Below are 27425 nucleotides of genomic sequence, written 5' to 3' on the forward strand. Positions count from 1 at the left end.
ATGGGCCTATCATGCATGTTTTGGGGAAATGGAAGGAAACCAGAGTGGAGAACGTGCACAATGCAAACAAACAGGTCCGGGAAGAGAGTTGGAACCAAACTCTATGAGCAGCAGAGCAAGCCTGGACTCACAACGACACGTTTTGATTTGGCTGAAACACAATTGTTGATCATGACTTGGTTACCATTCACATTTTGATCAGGGGAGAGCGCGAACGCAGTCCCCCACTACCACAAATTATGCAGTCGAGATTCCCACATTTGGGGAATTCGCAGAGGTCAGCACAACCGAAGTGCAATGGCTGAGCCTCACCCTGGGTGAACCACCTTCTTGATCATGGTGTCTCCCCTGCCAGGTAAGTATGAGTTGTACAAGTCGCCGGGGCCGAGGTCTTTACCGCGCACACCATCTTCAGTCAGAGGCTAATTTGCTACAAATGTGTGAGCACACATATTCAGTGGACGAGACAGCATTCATAGAACTGTTAACATAGTACCTTTAGTCATTACAAAACCAAAGCATTATTAATTACGTAAAAAAATAGATTAAAAAACATTACCATCATACTTTGCTTCTGTTTCTATTGCCTCCACGCCTTTGTTCACCTCCTTTTTCTCAGAGTCGCCATCTAGTGGTGATGGCAGCAACCATAATAAACCATAATAAATGAAGTAAAAACATGCCCATCGTGCATTGCCTCTTTTCACCTGAGAACCCTAAAACGGTATGAATTTGTATCTATTGAAAATCTCCAACATTACCGCAGAAAAATATATCTATTTCTTTTTCTGAGCAAGTTTTGAAAATGACATTTTCTTAAAAACTTGAGAATAACAATTGTACTAAAAATTCCTGGAACAACGACGGCAAATCTGAAGCAAAGAAACGCAAAGAATTTATTGCCGCTTAAATGGAGCCGTCATCGACTTAAATCTAACCAGATTGCAACGGCTGTCGGAGTAGACAACTCCTGATTTAACCAGTAGAGGGGGGGTGCACCGTTCCTGGAGGTACTGCAATACCAGGTCGATGCGTGGAGTGGACGGAGCAAGCCCCTATTCCATCTCCCTGTTCCAAAAATCAATTTAATATATGGTCCCCGGATAGGGGACGTATCAGATATTAAACTGATAAGAACAGATACTACACTTGATCTTAGCCAAAAGGCCGAGAAGCGATAACACGAAATAGGTCTGAGGCAACCACTTCAATAAAAAGACTACCAATTCAAGTTACGGTTTAAATATATCGACTCATGCTAATGCCACATACCGACCACCCAAACAACAACTATTAACAGTTTGGAATGATAATGCGTCACTGTGCTGTTTTCAACCTGTGCATCGAACAAATGGTTGCAGATTTTCGTGTGTTCGCGTAGGTTTAGTGTCACGTGGTTCACGTTGACCCAATAGAATAACGATGAACTGAGCTCCTGATGGGAATAGCTTTTAATGACCAACCAAACGAATTAGTCATTCGCCAAAAACAATCTGATGTTTGGATACATTTCGGAACCGAAAGCACAATAGCTGTTTGATGAACATTTTGACGACAAAAAAAAAAAAAAAAAAAAAAAAACACGCCGCAAAAAAACACGCGGCCGACTTCGCCAAACTGCTTCCTATTTCCTGCTGTGGCAAATTACATTAACCCTCGAACGCCACCATCGCAGTGGAGGTGAATTGCACTCCAATCTATGCCAGCATTTATTAACACTCATTTGAGAAATTACGATCGTATTTTGTTTCCCGATTTGTGTTGAATAAAAATATGAAATTACAAATTTGAAAATAGAATACGGAAATCGGACCATCTCCCGTTCTCTCATACCAAAAGTACACGGACCAAGACATACAACTGTTTTTACGTTCAATACTCACACTCAGAATAGTCGCCCAATCGATAGGTGACGCTGTTTGAAATAACGAGCGCCAACGTCGTGAATCAGATACCCACAATCCTATGCGCCAACTATGTTTATAGGAAAAAACACATTAATGAACACAAAATACTCGTTTAAACTGTCTATTTAGGTTGAGTCCTTCTAAGTATAGGAAATCTACGAATGTCTCTTGTTTGTATTAGAAGGAATGGTTGCTGTAATTTGAGCGTGAGACCGCCCGTTAATTTGGTGAGACCAGCAATGGGGTGGCTCGTTTGGACCTGGATTCTCAGTTCACTCTTGTTTCTCTTCAGATCGTATAAATCTTTCGCCTTTTACTAAAGATTTCCGTGGGGAGGAACAACAAGAGTCTATCTCAATTTTTTGATGCTCTGCGAAAGCGGAGCTTCCTAGTACTGTGGAAACAAAACTACCATCATCTGCCACTAACTACGTTCAGCAGATTCATCTAACGGTATCTAGTTACATTTTCAATAAAATTGACCACTCATCAGAATATAAATGTCAATTTTTGGTTTTCGAGAAATATATAACAGCAATTGGAGTAATTCTTTATAAAGACAGACCTGTCAATTATGCTTTGAGGAGTGGAAAAAAATGTTTTGGGGATACAACGATCGGATGTATTCTTTACAAAGACAGACAGACCTCCAGCCGAGAAAAAGGTATTGGTTCTAAGATCCTTCTTTTAACTGATGAGAGGATACAAGAAACTTTTAGCCATTGAATGATCCATCGAACTTTGGTAATGCATCAATTACTAAGCATCAGAAGGTTGTCTTCAAGTGGCACAGAAACTAACGGCAAGTATTATGAGCCGCGTTTACAAAGAAGGTTGTTAATTCGTGTACTTAGCACAGTATATGTTAATGTAGGTTATAAATATTAAACTATTCTTGTCACAAAGGAAGCTGACGCTGTTACCGACTAACAACGCCACAACGTCGCGATTGAAACAATGCAGTAATTACCTGCATATTAGATGGCAATTTGTTTTAACATCTTGATAAGAACTACTCTGATCATGTTCCTTCCCTCAATACTCCACAAGGAAGTAAAGAACGTTCATCAAAGGTGAAGGACATATGATAAATCATTATCCTACGCCAGCTTCACGCTCAGGAAGGAACATCAAGTCTCGTCATCGTAGTTAGCAAAACCGTCACTTTAGAAAAACATTTCTCAAGTTAAAAACTATAGAAATGATCCCTGAAAGTATAGTCTTAACTCAATCATGGGCCGCGGCGGGAAGTCATCTGCGAGGGTACCATTTGTACCCAGAGGGCAACCGAGTGTGTACTTTTGTCCAATTGCACTACACTACGACAAGTAAAACGACAAATTAGAGAAAAATTCAAGACTGGTTAAGACGATTTAAAATAGTTTAGATGTAGATAAATTTACCAGTTTTCTAGTCCCAGCATGCTTTGCGAGATCTGTTTTGCTTTTATTTGTTTTTAAAACAAAATGCGTATTTTTTAAGAAAAACATAAAAACAAAAAAATAAAAATAAAAATGATAAGATTATCACGCGTTTGTGTTTACCAGTGGTTGAATTTTGTTTATACGTGAAAGAAGCAACACCGCCGTACGTCTGTTATAAAGTTCCGGCAAAACGTCGGAAAGGAGAAAGGTTCCGCATCAGTCAAGTACATGTATTATAAGTGTAATTCCAATCAAAGACGTTTACCACCCAAAACCAAAATATACAAATTACACAACTCAGCAACGCTTAAAAGAAACATAATATGACTTTCAATGTAAAATTGGAGACACAATTTAACTTTCCTCATGGCAATTCGAGCGCCGGGCTTAACTTGCAGTTAGCTTCTGTGCCACTTGGGGGCAGCCTTTTGAATTTACGACCAGTTGACCAGTCTTTACCCAATTAGCGTTCTAATTGTTTATTACTGCTTTAGTATAAATGGACAAAGCTATTGCAGTGACGCTTTCTTACGCACAAGCAACAACAAGCGCAACTCGATGAAAGTACAATAGAAACGGTACACACACAAAGTAATTGTGTAATTAGCAACGCTAGCATTAACATTAACGCCCGTAGTACAAACCTCGCTGGCTCATGAGGTACTATTTGTTGTATGCATGTTATTCGGCGAATAATAACTTACCACTTTACTGCACACGGAACAATGAAACACATTAACTCCTCATGACTCCAAATTAAAAAGTTAGTTGAGAAAATCTTGGTAGAGTCCGCTATCCTTGAGTAAAATCGGTTACATAAGAGTCCTTTGCGCATGCGCCAAACAAATTGCGAACTGTTACATCATTTAATTAATAATTTAATAAACGGGCTAATTAACCTGGCAGAAAAACTGTAACAATTAAACGTATTTATTTTTATATTCAATTATATATATATATATATATATATATATATATATATATATATATATATATATATATATATATAATATAATATATATATATATATATATATATATATATATATATATATATATATATATATATATATATATATATATATATATATATATGCGCGCGTGTGTAAGTAAGGCGTAATTCTCTTGAACGACTCCAGAATTAGGACATCTATCTAGCTATTTTCTATAAGGCTCGTCCTCAATCAAATGACTCATTAGAAAATTAGGACATTTTCTATCCATCTATTTTCTATACGACTTGTCCTCAATCCTCATAGGCTTCAGGGGTGAGCAACTAATCTCAATAAACTGTGGACGAGAGTTTAGCTTGAACTGGTCGCAGGAAACATGTAGACAAAAAAAAAAAAAAAAAAAACATTCATACACACCACATCTAGAGACAATTAACCAAGCTTGTATGTTATTTCGAAAGTGGGAGGAAGCCAACACAAGCATAGGGAGAATAAATTCCACCACAAGCCAAGAAGCTCAGGCAGCAGCAAATGTTAACGAATCACTACCATAGAGATTTGTATTGACTTAATTAAATTGTGCTTCAGACGAGATGTGTCCACCATCAACATCTAAGAAGGTCACAACTAGGTTGTTTATTTTATGATAACTGATACAGGATAAATGTTATACATTCTATTTTAACACTGATATTTTTGCTTTTATTTTCAATGTCAGTATGCAAAATGAAAAATGGATGGGGGGGCTGGGGGGGGGGGGGGGGGGGGAACCAACCACAAAGAAAACATTCAGTGAAATCAAGATTATGATACATAATTTCTTCAGTATTAAACCAATCAACTTGTAGGACTCTTTGTTGGCCCGCTTATAATGTGTTTAGTGGCCCTCTTATAATGTGTTTAGCTACGATACAAAATGTGGGGTAAAGTAATTGATGCAAACATCAAGAGTTGGCCAACAGCAAACACTGTAAAGAACCACATGATCTTCAAATGGTGTATATAGAAAAAATACATATGCACATACTTGTCAGAATGAAGTACAGGTTACACAAACATACATACACGCGTTTATACCATGATCTCCTTTGTAGACACGCGCATTAAATCCACCAACAAGCAGAAGGCTATTTGGCTTTACAAGCTAAAAACTACACAAGACTTTCATTTAAAAAAAGAAAAAAAGAAAGAAAGAAAGAAAATAAAACAGACATTCACATTTCTGAAACTATTTCCATTATGTGGTCAAATCGTGTTGACTTTTAGTGCCAGATGATACTGCTGATGCTGAGTGAAAAGGATGGGGGGGCAGTTGTGGCCTCCCCTAAGTCCACACTCGTGTATGACTTGCTCTTCCAACACGCTCACTCTGCACGAGGGAGTGAACATGAAAGGTGAAGGTACACAAGTACTGCACTGTTTAGTGTAGGGATGTCCATGCATGTAACCAGCTGTGTGTGCGCGGGGAGATGCGCGCGAATGTCCTCTTAAGGCGAGGCGGGGGCTTTGCTACCGCTGTAATGAACGCGGTATCTGTTAACTGCCTGGCCCTTGAGCTCCGTGGACAGGCAGGTGGTCTTGCAGGGGATCATGTCCTCCTCGTCCTCTCCCATCAGCCACTTGTGCACGCTGCGCTCGGCCGAGGGCGTCACGTGCTCTGCCCGCCAGCCCCGGTGCCACTTGGCCAAGCGCTCGTGCTGGTTTGCCGCCACTTGGTGCTGAGACTGGGAAAAGGAAAGACGGGCAGCATGGTTAAAAGCAGTCCCATCTCAAATAGTAGTTGTGTGTTATTTCGGCCTTGGTTCACACAGACAATAAAATGTATATACGCATTGCCGTGTGCGCCCAGTTAGAAGATCACATCAAAAGCGTACCTTCCTGGCCTTGACCAGCGCTCCTCTGCGGTACATGTAGTCCTCGGAGTTCATCACAAACACCATCTTGTGAGTGTTAAGCTTGAAGCGACAGTCCAGGCTGCCGGCGTTCTCCACACCCAGTTGCCGGTGCCACTCTCGCCGGCAGCGCATCGCCTCCACCTGACGCACTTGCCAACGCCGGAAACGACGAAGGTTCCTATACAAGAGCAACGCGCATTATTATATGGGCAAGTCAACACCAGAACAGTTTCAAGGCATTATGGCACTAAAGGGGAGTAACGAGCATAGGCGACAATATCAAACAAAGATAAAACAAATGCATGCAAAATCAGCCATAGAGGAACAGATTGTGTAATACATTTCACTGAGTACAAAACAGGCGTGAGTTGAACTCGCTTACCGTGGAAGAAAGACCGGTTTAAAAAAGTAGCCGTCTGCTTGTGAACACAGACTAGACTCAGTTCCAACAAATTGCTCCATGTAGCTGGACAAGCACTGAAATGACATAAATGTTAATTGGACCAATCACACAATTTGATGTTTGAAACTATTATCTACTGAATTTACCTGAATGTCTAAGGGGTCATCAGCCTGGGCCTCCTCAGTGTCCTGCAGCTCAATAGTCATTGTCACTTGACCTTTGTTTTGAATAAACATCACCTGATGAAATAAAAGGCAGATATAAAAATTTAAAACAATTCTATAAAATATAAACATTGAGCACATATTCAACAATTTATTACATTCAGATGAACTCTGACCTTGAAACAGTTCTCCTCAGCCATGGCTCTCTCAGCCTTCCACTGGTAGCTCGTCTCCCAGGCGGCTCGCACGCACTGAGAAGTGAGGTTTCCCCCGGCAGCCCCCCTCTTCCTCTCGGCCAGATACAGATCCACCACCTGCAGACACACCTCGTCGCTCACCAGGTGCTGGAGCTAGAGTCACGCCAAAAGTTTAAGTTAGGACTTGAGGAGCATCACATCGGTGTTAATAGTGCAGCGTGACGGGGGCCGACCTGCCGGATGATGTTGTGGATGACCTTGTCGATGGTGAAGCCGATGTAAGCGTGAATGGTGAACATCTCTCGCAGTGTGTCCTCGTATTGAGTCGAGTCAAGGTTGCCGTCCAGCAGGCTGCGCACCATGTCCAGGAAGGCTGGATAGTACTCTTCTAACTCCACCTCACCTGCACGCACACACAAACATAACACGTATGACATCGGCGCATTTTTTAAATCCAAGTGATTTATCCATGCAACCTACTTGGCTGTTTGAGGCGCAGCTCCATGGCGAGGTCGCATGCCTTTTCCCGCCTGCCTTCGGCCACGAGCAGCCGCTCCCTGCTCTGCTCGGCGCGGTGCTCCAGCAGCTGCCGCTCGGCCTGTCGATACACTCGCAGCAATCGCGAGCACAGAGTCTGGTGCAGCCGCAGGAAGAAGTACCAGTTGTTGTTGACGTAGAACAGGTTGTAGACGTCGTCCAGCTCCTTCTGGTGCTCTGCTTCAGGGTCACGCAGGTCTACCTTCTCAGCAGTGGCGCCTGAACTGGTCTCCATAGGCGTGCCTCCGGGGATAGATGTGGTGGTTGTGGTCACCGTTTGGCTGGTGCTACCAGGAGTACTGCAAGCCTCGCTCTCTGGTGGTTGGGGTGGGCTGCAGCGCCTCCTTCTGGATTCATTGTTTAGTTGCTGCTGGCTTTGGGCCGGCCCCTGACCTTGGGCTGGTTGAGGTTGAGACGGACTATTCGTTGCCGTTGCTTCTGCTCCATCAGAAGTATTGGCATTCACTCCTGTTGTTGTTGTCGGTGGTGGTGGTGGTGCCGTTGTTGCTGCTGCTGCGCTCACTCCTCGTTCTCCTCCCTCCTCTGGCTCCGCCTCCTCATCAGTCCAATCCTCCGTGTCGCTGAGCTCACCGCGGCGCGAGAAGAACAGGTCGGGCACAAAGTGCTGGATGATGCGCTTGATGTGGTCCTTGTCGTCTTTGTGAATGGTGGGCTGGCGTTTGACGTGGTAGATGATGAGCGCGGCGGCATCCTCCAAGACTTGCTTGTCCTCATACGTAAACACCATGTGAGGCTCGCTGGCCGATGCTGCGCCGGAGCCGTTGCGAGCCTGCTGGCCAACACCGCCCTCTTCTGTGCTCTGTTCCTGTCGCTAAAACACAAGCGCCAAGAAGAGCTTTAAATATGCCGCAAACAGCCTCACAGAAATATTTGTCCTTCAATTAGCATTTTGTGAAGCTATGTCGTACAGCAGAAGTGTAAGGAAAGAGAAGTTTATTTGCGGTTTATCATTATTTCTGTGTGCTGCCACAGTCCATTTGCTGTTAAAAAGCGGGACATTATGACAATCGGAAAAGACTCATTCTATTCTTCTCTGTTCTGTGCCGATTATGCAAAGATGAAGGAACCAGTGGTCTCTAGGGATGGGATTCTCTGTTTGGTCAAACAAATAGCAGCTGCTTCAAATGGTTCACACACACACAAAAATACCCATACAAAATTTCAAAATCACTTTGAGGAAAATTATGCTAATGGCCTCTGAAAGCACTGTGAATGGAAGTAATAGACATGAAACAAACATTAACATGTTTCATGTATTATACCCGTAGCAGAAACAAATGATTTACCTCATCATAGACACTTTCTATCTCATTGAGGAGACTCTTTGAGCGCAGAGCCTTCATGTCATTTTGTTTGAAGTTGACTCCTTGGTGGTCCAGGGACTTGAGGTAGGCCTTCTCATACTGCTCCCTCCAGATCTTGTTGAAACCCTGCTGGGCCTCTCTCCACTCTTCTTCCTTGGCTTTCAACCTATTAACCACAATGCAGGTTCAATATATTGTATGTTGTTGACTGCCATGGAATAGCTTTCCTAAAGGACCAATCAAAACTGAGTATCAATTTCAGTACTGCTACAGTATAAGGTACATGACTGAGATGCTGTGATCATTGACTGCAAAATGATTTTTCCACACAGCTGTTTCGATTATATGTAGGAATGAAGACGTGGAAAAAAAAGCATCTCTGACCTCTTGAGCACCACGGGTACTGCCGTGGCCGGACTCCTCTTCAGCCCCTCGATGATCTCGGGAGCCTTGTCGCCATAGATTCGGTACACGGCGCGGCGCTGAATGACCTCAGAGGTGCCGCCCAGGCAGTCGTCTAGCCGGAAGCGATCCTGGTCCTCGGGCGAGAGGCGCGACAGCTTCTTCTGTACGCTCTCCAGCACTCGGATGGTGGCCAGGTTGGTTTCCAGAACAACATCCAACTAATGGGGCAATTTAGAAATGAACGTATTGAATTGTCAAACATTTTAGAGGAGAGAATGCATTCATCTAAAATTTTTGTGATAGCCACTAGAGCCCTGACCACCGAGAACCAGCGTTGCCTGTGCATGTAAATAGTTTACACTTCATAATCATCTGTAAGGGTTCCCACGATTCAAAATTAAGACCATCACTGTAGTACCTCAAATCTTTCATCCTCACAACGGTGCAGCTGCTCCTCATAAGGAGTCTTTTTGGAGCTGACGAAGGTGGAGTCCTCTGACCAGGAGGGGAATGACACCCAGGTGTCATTTAACACCTAAACACATCGGTACAAAGGATCAGTGGCAGCTTTCGCTATGAAGAGAGTGGTTTGTGGATACCGTGCCTTTATCTGTCAATTACATGATGTTGTAACATCGGACACACCTCTTTGCATAAGGCCGTGCGCCCGCTGCATTTAGGCTGCTGGTAGGTCTTGGGCAGCGCTCTGTAGCTGGAGCCCAGGCGTTTGCAAGAGGCATAATCTACTTCCCTGCCTCCTCCTCCCTCCATGTAGCGATCTGACAGCCCCGACATGGCATGAGAGAGCTCTTTGTCTCCCAAAAAGGATTTGAACTGTGTGTACACTTCAGGAAACTTCCTGGAAAGCATTTGGATTCAATGGTGAGTGACAAATATCGGACAATGTTTACTTCTACTGTTTGTTCACAGAACACTAGAAGTCAATGAGTGAAATCTTAGATTTAAAATTTCAGGTTTGAGACCGCAGCAAATAGAGAAAAAAATATCATCTCATTTTGTGCATCATGTATGATGAGCTGTGGCAAATTGTGTTTCAGCATTTAACATGTAGTGTTTCATTCTACAACATACCTAGACACTTTCAACATAGATTAATGGAGGGATACATGACATTTCTGAAGTAGATTGCCCTACACGGGTTATTTTCCAGTCCCTACTCACCCCAGGAAAGGAGTGACGAGCTGGAGTAGCTCAGCTCCCGATACCACCTCCTGGTTGAACAAGGCAATGCAGCGCAGGAAGTTCTCATACACTTCCTGGCTTTTAAACAGGCGGCGAACCTGAGGGGAAAATTACATCGACAGCAACATTATAGGCCATGTGCCATAACACAGCGCTTATCTGCCATGGAAGATTTCTCACCTTATCAAAAAAGGAGAACTCTCGCAGGACTCCATGTTTGCCAACAGAAGCGATGGATTGGTCTTTGGTACAGGAATACTTCATTTTTTTCTTAAATGGGGAAAACCAGTCATGTTGAAATACTCTTAAGGACGGACATACATTGATTGACATTCAAAAAGTAATCAACTACTCCAGTGCACTACCTTGAGTAGCGGAGACATGTGCGGCAGGAGTATGGGTCTGGGCCTCTTTTTGTTCTGTTTGGTTAACAGGTCGTCATCCTCTGGCCTTTTCAACTGCTCTTTTGCTCCCGTCAGCGAGTTTCCGGTGAACTATTGATAACACATTGGATCATGTCTCACTGGGCTGGATGTCAATGCACTACAATATGAATGCTACCGGCGAAACTCATTTTTACGATAAGCTTATCAGCATGACATTTTGCAAAGTAAGGGAGGGCCTCTACTGACCAGCGATCTCTTGGCATCAGGCAAGAATTGACCAAACTCAGCCAGGAGGTCTTCTTGTCCCTTAAAAAGACTGGCAACTTTGGAAAAGACTTCGTCTTCAGTCATCCCGCTGGTACCTCGACTGCCCCGGCTTTCCTTTACCTCCAGTTGCTCCTTCTGGGAGATGGAAGGTAGTCAAAGTATTATCACAATAGGCATTAGAGCGATAGAGGAAAAGGCCACGGCATAGCCATGACTAGCAACTCAAACAGCTCTCAAACAGTGGTACCTGATACGTGTGAAGAATCTCTAGGAAGGCTCTGTAGATCTCTGGGTGGTCCAAAAAGCGGTTTTTTATCTTATTTACGTAGCTGATGGCACTGTCAAACTCCACTGGGCTGGTCTCTGAGGCGGGCGGGGACCCTGACGAGGTGGCGGCCTGATTCTGACTCTCTCTGCTTGCCAACGGAAGCGACAGTCTGCTGGGATTTTCCGGGGGCCCGGCTGAAGAAGTCGAGGAGGAAAGGGACTCTGCCGAGGACGGCTTCGAGTCACCGGGGTGAGCTGGTCCGGCTTCAGAGGTGGTGGCGGACGCGACACCGGAGGTCGACGTCATAGTGGAGGCAGTGACAATCTTCCCCTGTTGGCCTGGCGACACCTGAATAGAAGACAAATTCAAGTCAAAGTGCCAATGTCATTTAATCAACTTAGTTAGTAGGTACAACCATCATGCTTGTTTTGTCACCAAAAAGCCAATTCATTATTATAATGAACCAAACAATGTGTTATGTTATTATGGTTGCGGATAAAGAGCCCTATCATGTGGTTGAGAATTAACATTTAGCCTTACTGCTTTTTTTCACGACTTAGAGCGTACTTTTCGACATCAGTGGTTTCAACTATTCTCTAAAAAATGCCACCAATGCAGTCTCACCACGGCAAACAACCCAATTGGTTCACTGAGCAGCTCAAGAGCCTAAAATGTCCTTCACAAGTCAAAGACGAGCAGGCAGTACAAAACAGAGAATAAAATGAATCCCAAAGATACAAGGAGTTTGCCTCTGCAACTTTCTGGAGAGTATGAAAGCAAATGTTTGCTGGAATAAATGGAGAAGAAAAAAAAAATTCATATGTTCAGTCTATTGGATCAGAGAATGCCCATGTTTACATGTGGAAGTCCCACTGCAAATCTGATATGAAATCAAACAAATTCAGTGATGAATGAAAAATATCAAGATGGTGATGGCATTTCTGAATATAGAGATTTATTTATTTACAGCAAGTCCCAGGGGTCTATTGAGGTAAGGCTGTTTGGCATTTTGTATGTTGGAGTATGCTCATAAACAGACAAACATGTGCAGCATGAATTTGAGGAAATTAAAAAAAAAAAAAAACTTGCGGACATACTCAACAGTTAGAACCAGTTAGAAAATCTGTACGTGTTTGAATATGTTCCAACTTTTTTCATAAATGTTTTGTTTTTCAATGCGTATGAAGTTCAGGACCCACAACTCACTGTCCATAGCAGTCATGTTATATTGATAAATTTGTTTGATTTACTTGCAGGTTCAGTTACAAATTAGTGTCTGTCTCTAACGAGTGACTGACTGGCAACCAGTTTAGAACCCCGTAACTTTGAAGAGGATAAGCCATAGAAAAAAATGAATGGATGGATGGACTCACTTAGCCTGCAAATCCAGACTCAAGGCGATTGAGTCTCGTCACAGTCTAATCAAGCACATTTCTGAGGAAGGGCAAACCCGAGCAAACGGACAGTGAAATGAACCAATCAGCAAAGAGTGGACAAGGGGGAAAAAAAAAAAACATTTTGAAATAAATACTTCCAGTGTTGTCAGCTGCTGGGGTTTTAATGGCTAAGTACTTCTGGTCAAACCTTTAACACTGAGTTTAATGCTGAATCAAACAAACTATTGTACCTGCCGGGTGTCAAAGTGACGTTGCTCACGACGAATACGTCACAGCAAATGAACAAATTTGAGTGCACGGTTGGTTTTGAACCAGGCCAAGTTGCGGCAGAGGACCCGGGCGGTCCAGACCAATTTATTTTTTGTGCAGAAAGAAAGTGAGTTTGGCTAACTCTCACTAAACACACCACTTGTGTAGAAACCGATTGTCACTGTCCCACTGACGTGGCCACACATCTAATTATAGCCTATGGAGGGCTAATTTACCGGGAATGCTGTGTGAAAGTGAGTCATACGTGTTTCTCACCTGTGTGGAGAAAGGTGACTGAAGGAACGCAATTCCATTTTTTGGGACCTCTATCCGATACCCCGGCGGGAGAAAGGCATTGAAGCCCAATACTAGGTCGGGGTGTCCATGGAAAAGTTGTGACACTCTGTTTATTACTCCTGGAGTGTCAATGCTGCAGAAGAGAACATAGGTAAGAAAAAAAGATCACGCAAATCAGTGATAGAAAAATGCTTACATGTTGAGGTAACTCAAATTTAAGCATCTCAATAAAGTCTTGCAGACAAACATAATCTTGTCCTTGCATTTTAAGTTGATACCTCTGTGACTTGAACTCTTTCATGATGTCGAGAAACTTGTTGTATATGCCAGGGTCGTTTGCAAAACGTATTTTAACCTGGTCCAGGTATGACAAGGCATCTTCAACCTGCAACACACGTCGAGAACATTTGAAGTATTAAGCAGACCACAGAGGCATTTTTGAATGGTCAAATAACAAACGAAGCAGGATGCTGAATCAGCTCTGCTGCAGCTCAACAGCGTACGCTTCGTATTTAGCTCAATAAACAAATGACCGCGACAAATTGTACGCTAACGCACACAAATGCACAGCGGAATTTCAGCAATGGTACTTGTTAAATGTTTCGAACACGACATTTATTTTCACGCTCCAATGCAAAATCTTTATGAAGAAATACTGAAGTAAACAGATGTACGCGGTGTACAGCAAGTAAATAAATAAATAAATGAATGAATGAATGCGTGGCTACCAAAACACGCCAGAAGGCTTTTGTTCACTGCTTGGTGTCTTTTTGGATTCGCTAAGAGCAAGTTTGGGATTAGGTTACGATCAAATTGTGTATGTTCAAACAAAGCATTGTCGGAGATCTTTGCAGGGTTACTCGTGTTAGCATTAGCCAGGCAAATGACGATAATAACTCCTCGAACACCTACACACGCATGCACATTTTGCCACTCGAGATTTATTCGTCGCCCATTTTAACCACCTCACGGTGAGGGGGGAAAATGCGAACACTGCGATACGAATAAACGTGTTAAGAAGCTGCTAATCAAGTAGGGTAGCCTTTCTCGGCTAGCCTGACTGACGTCCTCCACTTTGTTCAGGGTGGTTGAAAAAGGGAACACGGAGGAACTTCCCACAAGCGAGCTTTTTTTTTTTTTTTTTCTCTCTCGAGTTCACATTTGCTCTGTGGCCGCCAATGACAGTGAAATGAGAAAGTAGCGCAAACTGTGTCACTCGGCTGTCACTTGTGACGCCCTTTCATATAAAATAAATACACTTCCCACATCGACGCTTAAATCTCAATGTTGAGAAACGAATTACTTTTCATAGGCCAGTGAGCTCCGTGGGCTGAGCCAACAACGCTCTCACTCGTCTCGACGTTCGATGTCTCAAACAAGGCAAGCCCGGTGTAATAAAACAAAATGGTTGTGACTCTGAGGGGACTTTTCCTCCCCCTTTTCTGTTGTCTTCTTACCTTGAGCTTCTGGAAGTGCTGCTGCTGCTGTTGTTGCTGCTGCTGCTGCACTTGCTTTTGTGTTATAACGAAAGGCTTGTCTTGAATTTGGTTGATTTGTTTCGCCGTGCTGTGCGCCTGGATCTTCGCCATGAGCCCGGCGACGGGAGGCTGCTGGAGCCCAACTTGCGAGGGAAGCTTCAGTGTCGCTTCGGCGGGTTGGCTAGCCGACAAAGCGCCCCCTCGGTCGGGGAGCCAGCCTGCCACCAGCGAGCCAAGCAGTCCTACTTTGCCTGGCTCGGACAGTCTCACTCGGCACGGCGCTAACAAACGGAAAATCCAATCGAGTGGAGGCAGATGACGGACAGGCTGCTACTCAACCTGACTTTGGCGAAACATCGTCGAATGGAACGAGCGGAGTCAAGACGCATTTGAGGAGAGGAAGAAAGCTGAGGGACAATGGTTGCCGTTTATCGTGTTTAAAATAACTATTGCCTGTCTCTTTAAATTCGGCGGCAGCGCTGTTTTTCGGCGTCCGGAAGCCAGAGTCAAGTGAGAAAAAAAAAGGGAGTGAAGAACTCTATTGCGCATGCGCAACGATGGGAGGAGCTGAATTCACAAGAATGAGAAAGCTCCACTCCCCCTACACTGCTACAAAGGAGCAGTGTTGCTTCATGAGAAATCACAGCGTATACATTATATTTAAAAGCACAACTATCATGTTTATCAATAACCCGATCACACATTGACCGGTAGTTTACAATAAGCAGCAATAATAAACTTCGTATGCCTGAATAATAAACGTTTGAAATGGCCCACAAAACAGCAAGTCCACTTTATTCATTCCAAGAAAGACAAGATAAAACGATCATTGTGTTATTATTTTTACCACATAGCAGAACTTTCAACAATTAAACAAATCGAATGTAACAAAAGCCAGTTTTGCCACTTGTACAGGTTTACTCGTCTCATCTAGACTTCGGCAGCTAGTTTCCACCTATCCAGCCACTGCCGAAAAGTCAATCCTCCTTTACGGACATCAGGTAGGACATGCTGAGCCGGCTGATCCCACCTACGGGTGTGAACCCACACAAAGACAAACAAATAAGTTAACTATCAAATGCAGCAAACACACGCAATGACAAAATACAATGCCAAGAAATGCATATTATTATGATTCATACATTGATTTTTAAATCAAACACTTCACTCCACGATGAATCAAGTTACAGCCTAAAGCAGTTAATCATTCTAAATGATTTTAACCGTGTTTCCCCATTAAACAGTTTCTCTGTCAGTCTATATTCATTTACTGAACTGTGAAATAATTGCAGAAAACAAATCTAAGTTTCTTTTCCGGAGTATTCAGTAAGTGTCTAGCAATGCGTCTCACCAGTCACTGATGGCCATTTGAACTTTCTCTACATTAGAAAAACCTTTTGCGCATTTTTGCACAAGAATCCTGGCCCTTGGTACCAACGACTCCAGCAGTTTTTCATCTTCCTCTTTGACTCTGGCCAGCAAGACTTAAAAATACAAGACAGCAAAGAATCATTAGAATGCAGTTAAGAAGTATTTTCGCGTGAACTGTACACGCCTCAAGAAAACTATCAATGCTCGATTACCTTTGTGATCAGATACAAGCAGCTGCGCCACCTCCTCCTTGGATTTCCGCAGGGTGGTAGAGTAAAGTTGTAGTAACAGAGAGAGAAACCGCCACTCGAGCTTGTTGCGGTACACCTGGGCGCACAACTCTTCAGGAGCCTTCATTAAAAATGATGAAATGGAATTAGAGAAAAAGTGTCTTCTGGTTTGGGGGGGTCTGTGTATGTTCATCTGTGCAGCCAAATGAATTCGACATTCAGCACTCGAGACAAACTAGTGGCGGGGCCACGACACCACAAGTTTTTCTTTTTCCGTCATATTGTTAACTGCTGACTTGTGACTCCAAACGACAAAACGCTGTGCTGCTTGAGAACAAAACGTTGGCCGCACTTTGGTCACAACAGCTGAAAGTGATTTATACACTCACCCTGTAGAGCGGGAACGGCATGCTCTGACAGAGGCTGCTGAAGGTTGGCGACTGCAACCGATTGATGGACAGCCATGATGTCGGAATTCTCTGCATTCTGAAGTGAGAAATATCCAGAGAATTTGAATGCAGCAGTCTAGTGTTCAGCACGTTTGCCTCACAATTCTGAGGAATCAGAATCTTTGCGCTAGGGCCTTTCTGTGTGGACGCTTCACAAATTTCCAAACGATGCATGTTATGTACATGTTCTTACCCATCAACAGTCCTCCGGTCCAGAGCTTGAATCGAAACAGTGCCCATCTGTTTAACCTCCTTTGAGATGGAGTTCCTCATACTGTCGGCAGCACTGGCGACATCATGGCACTGTGGCACCACCTTGCCCTTTACAAAGTCCTGTAGCTGAAACAAAGACAGTCAGATTGATCACTGATGAATTTTTGAAAATTTGGATGATGTAAAGCGAGGCATCAAAGATGGAGAAGACACCTCATTGTGCATCTGGATCAATTCCGTTTTAGTTGATGAAATCTCCTTGACCAGACCTCTAATCTGTTCCTGTCTGAGTACCTGAGCAGATGCAGCAACACAAGTTGAGTGATATCCAACAGGGCAAAACACAATGTTGCCCAGCAAGGCTCACCACTAGTTTGCTGACGTCCACAATGTTCTGCCACTGAATGCAAAGATTGCTGTGCGCCTCCTGCTGACTTCGGGCATGCTGGTCAAGTTCGATCCACCATTTTTTAATATGATCCCTGGCTGCAGCCTTCATCACACACTCGAGCTCCAAATCTAAAACTGACCTATATAAAATAACCAGAAAAATGAACATTCACTTAACTTGGCCACTGTGGTGGTTTGAGAAGAATTCTGCATACAGAACTTACAGTGCCAATGGGTCATTGTGGTGGTCGTCGTCGAAGCACGCCAAATTCTGTTCAGCTTGCTTCCTACAAGCCACCAGCTGGTTCTGAAGTTGCGTAACTCTGGAGCGACACTGGGATAATTCATCAGAACGCTCCTTTACTTCTTGCCATGCAGCCTGCAATCATATAAATAGACAATACGTGAAGATATCTACGTTAACACACCAGGTAGATCTTTTTGTATTGTTTGAAGAATTGTTCAAGATCTGCCAAACCTGCTGCTTGTTTTAGTTTGCTACCACAATAGCTACAGTGCTCGTAATGTAATTTGTTGCAGATGTAAAAAATAAAAACAAACACTGGATTAATCATGTGTTTGTAAGAACAACCTGTAAGAGTCCCTCAACAGACGGCAAGTCGTCATCCTCTTTTGCCAATAAGTCCAGGAGTTGATTCCTTTCATAATCCATCCTATAATAAAAACAAAACAATGAATCCACAACAGAAAACACTTTCAAATGAACTTCTTGCTTTTCCTACCCAAGAGTTTTTGCGTTCTGAGTAACATCCAGAGAGCACACGCTCGCCTCCAATGCCTTCTGCTTTTCGGTGGCCAAATGTTGCAATGAAGCGAGGATGTGATTTGGGGGGTAAACATCCACCAGGTTCTACACATAAAATAAACAGAAACTTATTTGGTTTAATGTTAACATTTTTACATAATAACGTATTGCATCATTTTAAAAGACCAACCTCCACAGCACTTAACCAGTCCTGAAACACAGCCGTCCTTTGCTCGCTAGTCATACTGGGACGAGAAGAAAAAAAAAAAATTAACCAAGTCGTAAAAAGCAGTTGGAAATACAGAATTTTTTATGAGCAATAAAACGTGAGGCTCCTACCGTCCACAGTCTGACGTTTTCAATTCACTCTCTTGTAAAGACTGATAAAAATGGACCCGGTCGTCACGCAGTTTTCTCACGTAACTCTAGTGAAAGACATGATGCCATTAGTTGATATGTTGCCAGGCTATATAAAAACAGTTAAAAAAGAACATCAATAAGCAGAAACTATTAATAGACTGCTTTTAGTTGTTGTTTCTATGTAAATCTGATTTTCCCAAACTTGGGTCAATCTTTATTGGACCAGCAATAGTATAAGAGGAAAATGTTATTCATTAACAAGCAGAAACGTCTTATTTAGATTTTTTTTTTATCTTAAATTCCTAAATCAATTTTGAACAAATAATGACTTGTTCATCGGTTCTTACCAAGACTTGTGCCTCCACTGGAGCTTTGAAGAGGAGCGCATCAACATCACAGTAGCTGGAAAGCTGATCCTCAAACAGCACATCAACTTCTGCTTTCCTGCAATGTAGAGTAATGAAAATTAATCTTTCAAAGACGCCATGATTCTGAAGGCTGTTTCTGCCTTACTTGGCCATCTGGTCCAGAGCCTGACAGTAGACATTGATCTCTTGAATGTCACTTAACAGCATCTTGCGATGTGACGTGCACTTCTGCTTGAAGGCCTGGAGAAGCAAATTCCTTTGTTGACAGTCCTCCACCTGAGCCTTGATGGAACTGCTGGCCCGCTCTGTGAAAGAAGGGGTAAGAAAAAAAGCAAGAATGACAAACTTAAGTTCTTCACACCGAGATACACTTTGGTGTTGTTGTAATGTACTGACCTTGTGTGGCTAGTTGTTCCTCAGTTGCTCTGATGTCAGAGTCCAGATGACCAATGTCACTTTTGAGCTGCTCAATCTTCTTCTGAAGCTCGCTCTTTTGAGTGGCCACGCTCAGACACTCGCGCTGCTTTGCCTGAGCATGCAAAACATGGAAATGAACTTTTGAATTGGTCTTTCGGCAATAACAACAAATGGAGTTTTTAAATATATTGTAACCTAGTACCTCTTTATCTTGAAGAACTTTGTACCTTGTTGATATTGTCAAAGAAAAAATATCCAAACAACAAATATGCTATAGGAGATTTAGGGTTTCAGTCCTGTTGCTGACAAAAAGTCATTCTCATAAGTAGATTACGTTAAAAATATAACACAAATAACATCTAGTGGTCAATATAGTGACACAGTCAAGAAGTTATTCAGAAACAAAAGGATACCACTGAAGATTGCCTCGCCTGAGCTTCACAGTTCTAGAAAGGACAAAAACGTTAGAGTTCAGTTGTAAACTATGAAAGTGCATTGCTGTCATACAAAAAAGAAAAAGTTCATTACCTAGTGTATACCTATGTATAATTGTAATAAATGAAATTGAAAAAACGTTTACACATATTTTAGGTCTACCCTGCATATAACAGCAACATCGGTGACCACTTTAAATGTTTAAGACAAACCTTTGTTGGAAAACGTGGTTGATGATATACTTCCAAATGGAAGCTCTTCTCCCAACACACAGCCTGGAGGGGAAACAATTAGCATAATGGTTAAGCGGTGTTGTGTTTACATCCGTTAGCCTGTGACAATAAGCAATAATAACACAATAATGACACTGACGTTTTAAGATAGTTGTCAGGCGGCAGACTCTCCGGGGAAAGATTGAACTCTGTCGTCCAAAGTTTCAAATCCCGCACAAGCTGTTTGGCCGCCATCCTGCTTGACGTCGAAATGGAATTCTCGCTAGCTAGCTAACTAGCTAGCTGGATACATAAACTAACTATCGACTAGTTATTCGTAGTTACTTGTTGTACTAAACTGGTTGACTGTGGCGTTAGAACGTTCGTAGACAATATACAAAACACTCCCTGGACTTCTAATTTCCCGCCCGTCAACAGACGGGGAAACGTTGTGGTCACGTGACTAGAATGCCCCGCCTATCCTCACTTTTATTAACAACTTTATTGAAGAGCATTTTAGTTTACAACCTATGAATCGATTAGTTTATTTCACTTTTATTAATAATTTTAGCAATAGTGTTAAAAATAATAAAACACTCTCTTTCCTTGGGCCACATACGGCAACCGTGTAATATTCATAATGTCATATTTGTTGCTTTAATTTAGCTTTTTTTAAATTCGTTTATTGGTTTTTATTTACTTAATTTAATATTTAATAATTTACCTAATGTACCTAAAATATTGTATGTAAGTACTGTGTCTACATAGTATATTATCAGTTTCATTTGTATAAATGAATAACAAAATTTAAAAAAATAAGAGATTAGGCCACCATATACCATTTTGCTTCAAACACACTAAGCTGGCAATGTAGCATTTTTGAAATAATTCTTATGCAATTAAAATTTTCATTGCATTTCATTAAATTGCAGCTTGAAAAGGCCCCACTAGATACTGTGAATCATATATATTTTATTAATTTACTACATAGAGTCAACTATGTGGTAATGATTTAAATGCACAGCATTAGACAAACTGAACTCAGACCAGCAACTTGGGAACATTAACGCTCAAACTGCAGAAACCATGATAAGTGTTAACGTCAAGCAATGTCATATTTCAAGTGCGTTAAATAAAGTAGACTAGTGTTTACAAAATCAAAAAGTTCCCTCTTTGATTCACAATTGTGAAAACAACTCAATACCAACAATATACACTTAGAAAATAAAATATAAAGCCTTTCATTATGATACATGGTCTTTTCTTGAACTACATCTACAAAACCTAGCTTGCCTGAATAATAATAATTAAGTTGCAGAAACGTAGCAATGATAATCACGCTTCGTTGTTCAATGTCACCGAATCCTGGTAAACAGATTAAGTACCGACACAGATTCCTGAAAGAAAATGAACAATGAATAAGTGAATAATCTGTCGGATAGGAAGATAATCTGTTCCACAAGCTTCACCAACCTTTGTGGATCTTGTTTTACTGAACACGTTCCAAAAGCGTAACGTTTCATCTCCAGCTCCCGTAACAATCGCTTCACCGTCCGGGGACATCGCCTGACATTTCACAAGAAAAAAACATTAATAAACTTTGATAAAATGACATAAATGATATACATCAAAAGTCATATTAAGAACAGAATAAAAAGAACTAACGAGGTAGAGAACTCTGTAGGTGTGCCCAGTGAGTTTGGCTACTTGAGTGAGCGCTGGATATTTCCACACCAAGATCTGGTTTTGAGAGTAGCCATGAGTGCTTACCTAGGAGAAGAAAATAATTTGAATTCCTATTATAATTAATTAATTATAAATGTACTTTTTGACTGACCTGACAATTCACGTTGGACAGTTACTCGAAAATGAATAAAGCATGCTAGATAACAATTATTTGTTTGAAATTGATAATATAATTCCTTAACTTCAACTAATTTCAAACAAACAAAAAAAAACCTAATATCCGGAGTCACTTACCAGCTCATTTGTATGCTTGGACCACGCCAGGTTGCAGACCTGTGAGCCCGTGTCCACACACTGCAGCGGCTGCGATGTCAGCGTATTCCAGAAACGAATACAACGGTCAGCCGTGCCGCCCCCAGAGGCCAGTAGGCCATGCTGGTGCGGTGACCAGGCGATGGCCTTCACTGCAGCCAGATGATTTGTGTAAGCTTGTGCTGGGCTCAGTGAGGAGTGATTCCAAACCAGCAACTGAAATGAAGCATTGAGTGAGCGAATGCTCAGGCTGAGCGATAATATGTGGCAGAGATACAGAATGGACTTCTCACTCTCGATAATTACAGTATATTAAAATGATATTCTGTATATATAAAATAGATGATATAAATAAACCAGCATTTGTCAAAAGTGACGTAGTAAACAAAGACCTTGTTGTCGTTGCCGCCCGAAGCGAGCAGCTGATGGTCGGTGCTCCACTTCAAGCCGCACACTTCCTGCCTGTGTCCCTGCAGCCGTCTCTCTGACTGAAGTGGAGGAGTTCGAATGTCCCTCTGAAGAATCATGCGATCGCGGCTGCCCGAGGAAAGTTGGTCGGCATTCCATGCTAGCGCTCCTGAGCACAGACACCAAGTCAGTGACAACTACTCCATTGACTCAATGTATACCCGTTATTAAAATAATTCCCGACAGTGGCCAGTTGAATAAAGTAAAGGTTACCCTCATTTAAATCAAAAGTGTTATTGTCCAGCCTTCGTACACCCCTTATCATTTCATTTTACTGCAAACATTCTAACCGACTCTGGCTGAGTGTCCTTCCAGGGTGGAGAGTTTCTTCCCGCCGCCAGCATCCCAAATCTGAACGTAGCCCTTCTGAGTCCCCACCGCTACCAGGTTGCCCTTAGCATACGAAGAATCCTTTTAGCAAAACATTCCCAACTCATCCACTCTTCTCCACCCACCCAAGTAAGCACTTACCCTTTCAGACCATCCGACTGATGTGACCGAGTCCCCCTCCACGGATAGATCACACAGCCTTGTTACCTAAGGAAAAAAAACAATGCAAAAAATAATGAATACATTGATAACGTCACGAAGAGAACCACAACAAAAGTTACACATTATGGTGATAGCGATAATTGAATGGCAGGTATACCTGGCTGGTACAGGCACTCCACAAGTAGACGCACGTTCCCAAGCCAACGCTGAGCACATTAAGAGACGACCAGTCCACCAAATTAAGGTAAAAGTCATCCTGGAGCTCCGGTGCATCCAAAACTTTGAAAGGGATTTTAGGAATTTTTCTGGTTGGCTTTCTAGGCGATCGCAGCAGTTTCTGACTGCAAGAAGGAAAGTCGGAAATGTTGAAGCCTCCAGGGAAGCTACAACTTAAAATGTTACATTTGAAACAAAATAAAGACATTTACCTTTTGTTACTGACGGGTGACAATGAGTATGGAGAGATGTTAGTTTCACTGGCTGGTGATCCTCTTTTGAGCTCAAGTGTGTACTGCAAAAAAAAAAAACATAGGAGGAAGGTTTCTCTTTAGTGTATGACAAGTGTTCATATTTCCTTTCTTTTTTTTTAATTAATTTAAAATAATCATACAGTGAAGAGTCTTTGTTTTTCAGGTGTCAATAATTGCAAATGACTGTCTTCCGTCTGAGGGTCCTGGATCTTTTCGATTCCTGCTCCCAGGAGCTCATTTTTCAGCAGAGTAGTGTACGTCAAACCATCTGCTAAAAGCACACACAATTAGAATTTGATACAAACAGAAATCGACAGCCATCAACTGTATTTATGCTAAACACATTGTAAAAACACAATAAGTACCTAGTACAATGTATTTCTATGTCTAATATTTCTTATGGGAAAATTAACTGCAAGTGGAAACAAATTAGAAGGTCAGATATCTTGCTATTTCAATATTTAATATTCAATGTAATCTAAGGAAAATTGAGGTTTGGAATTGTTTGCTATAGCATATAGAAAAGAGAAAATCATATTCACCTTTAACAATATCGGAAGATGGTTCCTTGGCTTTCTTGTTTTGATTTGCTGACTTTTCATTTTCCTATTTGAAAACCAAAGACACTCATCATTGATTACAACTTATGAATTTGCTTTTTTAATAAAAACCAACCAATACCCTATAAACGAAACATGCTGCTACACTCTCATGATTCTGATTTGTAGTTTTGTAGCAGAGTATGTACATACACCGAGCCTGTGGAAGTTGATGTCCCAGTTGGCTCCTGCTCGAGTGGGAATGAACCTGTCTCCGAGCTTACTGGGTGACAATATTGGAGAAGCAGCAGGTTTCTGTAAACAGTATATAAGGGATGTGTGAAAAGTGCAGTAATTGTCACTCAATCAAGTGGAATAAATGCAAGGAAACTCACAGCAGGACTCTTGTCATTTTGATGGTTGATTTGGCGCAGTAGACGGAATTCATATTGTGGATCCATTTTGAAGTTCAAGAAAAACCTAGGAATTGTTAGATCGCATCAGTGTTATACATGTATTTGTTTGCCGATCACTAAATCGGGTCACGTGACGCGCGGTGAAAACATGTCTTTATCTTAACGTGAGAAACGCCCATGTTTAGACATACACTACAATAGATCGTTATGGTAGAGGCAAGTGTAACAATAGCAAAAATATTCATGCTGACCTTAGCTTAAATACAGCAATTAGCTAACCATTTAACCATTCTAGACCTAGTTACACTTCGATACTACCAACCAAAAGACAAATATTACCTCGGAAAATCCAAATGCGGAAGATATACAGTACAGAACTGTATGTCAACAAGTGCGGCGAGATACGCGCAGTTGCATTATGGGATATTACCCACGTGACGTAAACACGGAAGTGTGTTACTTCCGGGAACATCCATGTACGTTCCATAAAGTTATTTTCCATAAACTATCGAATTTGTTTTTCAACTCTGTCGCTTATAAAGCATAATATGTTGTCTGTGTATGTTAGTCACAGTTTCCTGTCACAGCACTGGCCACTGTTGCGTAATAATACAAAACTTTGTATGAAGGTAAAAGCTGTGTGTGTTTCATACCATTAACACTACCATTGCATTTAAAATTTACTCTTGCAAATATTTTCCGTTTAGTGTTCTGTAATCAGATTACATGCATTTATGCGCATTTTCTCCCAGTAATTTCTCATGAGTGTTTTCTTTCAAAGGTGAGCATGTCGTTTCTCTTATCTACACATAGGTGGCGTGCTAACCTAACTGTCTCCATTATGTGGTTTCCACAAGAGTGATTAGTTCTCAAGATCCACATCCTATTATAGTTATTAGAGGAGCGTCTGGTTGATGTTTCATGATAAAAAGATGCCTCTGTATAATGTTAATTCTATTTTGTATCAAGTGAAAATGAATAAAACAATCCCAATGCTATTATAACTTGAGTTACATCAGCCAGTAAAATGAAAATAAAGGTATAATGGAATGAAAAGTATGTTCCATTAAAATTACTCAGCCAACTACTAAATTATCACAAAAAGTCACTCGGCAGAATAAATGCAATATGTTACTATACTCAACTCTGATACATACACATATGACTGCACCTTGAGTGGTGGCACTGATAATAATTGCACAACGACCCCCCCAAATTGACCCAATGAACTTCACTATATGTTTTATGGTGAGTGCGCCTATAGAAAATGCACACAGATCCACAAGTGTGAATGATGCACCTCCTCCTCTCTGTCTGTCCCACTCACTCATAGACACACCCAGGCAACACTGGCGCCAACCAGCAAATACCCCCCTCCCAACACCTTCAACTCCCCCCAGTGACCTATAATTATGTCATGCGAAAAAGCTGTCCCATTGAAAAGCTCTCTTAATCAAACCCAATTAATTCCGCTATTTTCCCTTATTATCCTCAGCGAGGAACACGTCTTCCCAATAAGACTGTTAACTCCAGCCGCGGCCTTTTCAGATCTGCTCGGGCAGCGGAGTGAAATAATGGATTGCACAATTAATCAATTAGTAATTAGCGACTGTTGTTCTTGATGGACACAAGGACTGTTGTGCATTGTGGGGATTAGTTTGTGGCTGTCCTATTTACATTTTAGTCAACAAGATTTAACTCTAATTGCCATCAACTTCACATTTAGACTGGAAAGTGTGAAAATTGAATTATTATAATAAACTGGCAATAAGTCGCAACGGCTAATGCTTTGTGTTTACAGTAAAAACAATACAACATAATTCAAACTTTTTGAGATTTTAGAGGTAAGTTCAACATTATTTTTAATGTTGACATTATTGTACCTAATGTAGTGACCAGCTAGTGTATGCCTATGTGCCATATGGTGGCCGATGTAACCTTGCAGGCCTTATGTTGTTCCTCGCACGTGCATCGTCAAGGTCAAAAGAAATCTCCTCACCAGAGCCTTAGTTGTTGTGACAGAAGGCCGGATACATCATCTGTGTCATTGTGTAACCCTGCAAAAGCTACTTTGTGTTGAAAAAGTCATTCGCTAATGGCCAGTCAAAGTCAGTTTGCGCATGGGAAGACTCAAGAAGCCAATAAATTGATTCTCTCATCAGCGCCATTGTGCAGATCGGATTAGTTATTGTTTTGGAGGAAGGAGCAAGATGCCTGTGATTGATGCAACAGCTAATAATGAATGCAATGGAAGCAAGAAAAAAAACTTTTTTTTTAACCCTTACATAGCTACTGTTTTTTTATATTCTATACAATGTTTTGACCAAGAATATGATCATAACTGCCTACATCAAATTATGAACGACAAATCTTTTTTTAAAATATATTAATAGCCTGGCTGACATTTGATCATCCTCAAATAAGGTCTCAGACGCTACTAGTACTTGTGTCTATGTTAATGCACCCTGTGACCTCTTTTGGAGAGGTCAACAGAGCAACAGTTGCATACTTGTGCAACTGTGGTGGAAACACAGACAGTTCTCAGAACTCAGCACCTTCTTCAGCGCTGCACAAACTTTAAAGTCGCATATGTAAAACAATGTTGTTTTAAATAATTGCCTTTTTGTGTATTTTAGGGTCAGAACCACACTCATGTTTTTTTTTTCCTTGCTGTCAAATCAGGTCCGATTTGACCCGAACAGCATTATATGTAAGGGTTAAATCGGATGTAATTCCTTTTTAGTGTTGTTGCTCTTTTCCCATGCTTTCCTTTGTGCTACTAACTGCGGCTCAACGCATGCCTACCTCAGCCCCTGGCTGGGACCACGGCCCCGAGCGGGCCCCAACTGAGCAGTGCCAAGTTGTCCGGCTAGTCGGTGCCCGTTCAGGCCTGGCCCGGCTCGGTTCGGCCTGGGTACTAATCCCCGGGCCTGTCAAAGGACCCCGCGCTGAACTCATCCTGCAACACAGGAAAACGCTCTAATTGGGGGATTTTCTCCATCATTAATTCCGATGAGCAGCCCCCCCCCAACATATCTCTCTCTCTCTCTCGCTCTCTCTCTCTCTCAGCTAAACAA

The 27425-nt window shown here is 41.9% G+C and overlaps 3 protein-coding genes and 4 non-coding genes across 9 annotated transcripts; 1 reads left to right on the top strand and 6 right to left on the bottom strand.

The window, feature by feature from the left end:
• Positions 1–199: 199 nt before the first annotated feature.
• Positions 200–363, bottom strand: LOC125976407 (U1 spliceosomal RNA). Its single transcript, XR_007484298.1, has one exon. It is a non-coding gene; the product is annotated as a U1 spliceosomal RNA (small nuclear RNA).
• Positions 364–988: 625 nt separating this feature from the next.
• Positions 989–1179, bottom strand: LOC125976438 (U2 spliceosomal RNA). The gene has a single exon (XR_007484325.1). It is a non-coding gene; the product is annotated as a U2 spliceosomal RNA (small nuclear RNA).
• Positions 1180–2179: 1000 nt separating this feature from the next.
• Positions 2180–2293, top strand: LOC125976489 (U5 spliceosomal RNA). The gene has a single exon (XR_007484369.1). It is a non-coding gene; the product is annotated as a U5 spliceosomal RNA (small nuclear RNA).
• A 625-nt stretch (positions 2294–2918) lies between these two features.
• Positions 2919–3131, bottom strand: LOC125976481 (small nucleolar RNA U3). Its single transcript, XR_007484361.1, has one exon. It is a non-coding gene; the product is annotated as a small nucleolar RNA U3 (small nucleolar RNA).
• A 1768-nt stretch (positions 3132–4899) lies between these two features.
• Positions 4900–15282, bottom strand: sin3b (SIN3 transcription regulator family member B). The gene is made up of 19 exons (XM_049731935.1): positions 14734–15282; positions 13555–13661; positions 13256–13409; positions 11313–11681; positions 11045–11200; positions 10778–10906; positions 10593–10682; positions 10392–10510; positions 9855–10068; positions 9628–9744; positions 9189–9427; positions 8787–8970; positions 7423–8311; positions 7176–7345; positions 6922–7095; positions 6728–6820; positions 6561–6655; positions 6158–6356; positions 4900–6007 (listed from the first exon to the last, which is right to left on the bottom strand). The coding sequence occupies exons 1-19, from the start codon at positions 14863–14865 to the stop codon at positions 5771–5773; spliced, it is 3867 nt and encodes a 1288-aa protein (XP_049587892.1). The 5' UTR covers positions 14866–15282; the 3' UTR covers positions 4900–5770.
• A 250-nt stretch (positions 15283–15532) lies between these two features.
• On the bottom strand, positions 15533–20772 carry haus5 (HAUS augmin-like complex, subunit 5). Its single transcript, XM_049731938.1, has 19 exons — positions 20126–20772; positions 19966–20028; positions 19732–19764; positions 19521–19545; positions 19298–19430; positions 19047–19206; positions 18881–18977; positions 18513–18598; positions 18364–18418; positions 18151–18278; positions 18000–18081; positions 17632–17786; positions 17385–17547; positions 17231–17311; positions 16998–17143; positions 16745–16841; positions 16338–16476; positions 16106–16238; positions 15533–15784 (listed from the first exon to the last, which is right to left on the bottom strand). Exons 1-19 carry the CDS (start codon positions 20218–20220, stop codon positions 15685–15687), a joined length of 1971 nt encoding a protein of 656 aa, XP_049587895.1. The 5' UTR covers positions 20221–20772; the 3' UTR covers positions 15533–15684.
• Positions 20773–20920: 148 nt separating this feature from the next.
• Positions 20921–27303, bottom strand: LOC125976087 (fizzy-related protein homolog). Of its 3 annotated transcripts, none has more exons than XM_049731946.2 (14): positions 27154–27303; positions 24328–24412; positions 24146–24247; positions 23936–23999; positions 23534–23664; positions 23352–23434; positions 23081–23264; positions 22903–22968; positions 22722–22824; positions 22356–22540; positions 21946–22179; positions 21631–21735; positions 21439–21531; positions 20921–21362 (listed from the first exon to the last, which is right to left on the bottom strand). In XM_049731946.2, exons 2-14 carry the CDS (start codon positions 24391–24393, stop codon positions 21321–21323), a joined length of 1458 nt encoding a protein of 485 aa, XP_049587903.1. In that variant the 5' UTR covers positions 24394–24412; positions 27154–27303; the 3' UTR covers positions 20921–21320. The 3 variants fall into 3 exon arrangements, with proteins under 3 accessions (XP_049587903.1, XP_049587904.1, XP_049587902.1); XM_049731947.1 differs by lacking the exon at positions 27154–27303 and adding an exon at positions 24688–24824 and having other exon boundaries at positions 23534–23661; XM_049731945.1 differs by lacking the exon at positions 27154–27303 and adding an exon at positions 24688–24824.
• Positions 27304–27425: the final 122 nt, after the last annotated feature.

This window comes from Syngnathus scovelli, chromosome 10 (assembly GCF_024217435.2).
Source record: "Syngnathus scovelli strain Florida chromosome 10, RoL_Ssco_1.2, whole genome shotgun sequence".
Classification (NCBI taxonomy): domain Eukaryota; kingdom Metazoa; phylum Chordata; class Actinopteri; order Syngnathiformes; family Syngnathidae; genus Syngnathus; species Syngnathus scovelli.

What these genes read in the sequence shown, in the direction of transcription:
- sin3b (XM_049731935.1), bottom strand. Translation starts at nt 14,865, where the DNA reads ATGGCGAAGATCCAGGCGCACAGCACGGCGAAACAAATCAACCAAATT. An exon ending in AGCACTTCCAGAAGCTCAAG is followed by an intron (nt 13,662 to 14,733) that starts GTAAGAAGACAA and finishes CGTGTGTTGCAG; the next exon opens with GTTGAAGATGCCTTGTCATA. An exon ending in AAACCGGTCTTTCTTCCACG is followed by an intron (nt 6,357 to 6,560) that starts GTAAGCGAGTTC and finishes GCTCTTGTATAG; the next exon opens with GAACCTTCGTCGTTTCCGGC.
- haus5 (XM_049731938.1), bottom strand. Translation starts at nt 20,220, where the DNA reads ATGGCGGCCAAACAGCTTGTGCGGGATTTGAAACTTTGGACGACAGAG. An exon ending in CCTGACAACTATCTTAAAAC is followed by an intron (nt 20,029 to 20,125) that starts GTCAGTGTCATT and finishes TTTCCCCTCCAG; the next exon opens with GCTGTGTGTTGGGAGAAGAG. An exon ending in TGCCGTTCCCGCTCTACAGG is followed by an intron (nt 16,477 to 16,744) that starts GTGAGTGTATAA and finishes TTTTTAATGAAG; the next exon opens with GCTCCTGAAGAGTTGTGCGC.
- LOC125976087 (XM_049731946.2), bottom strand. Translation starts at nt 24,393, where the DNA reads ATGGATCCACAATATGAATTCCGTCTACTGCGCCAAATCAACCATCAA. An exon ending in AAAAACAAAGACTCTTCACT is followed by an intron (nt 23,435 to 23,533) that starts GTATGATTATTT and finishes TTTTTTTTGCAG; the next exon opens with TACACACTTGAGCTCAAAAG. An exon ending in AGGACACTCAGCCAGAGTCG is followed by an intron (nt 22,541 to 22,721) that starts GTTAGAATGTTT and finishes GTCTGTGCTCAG; the next exon opens with GAGCGCTAGCATGGAATGCC.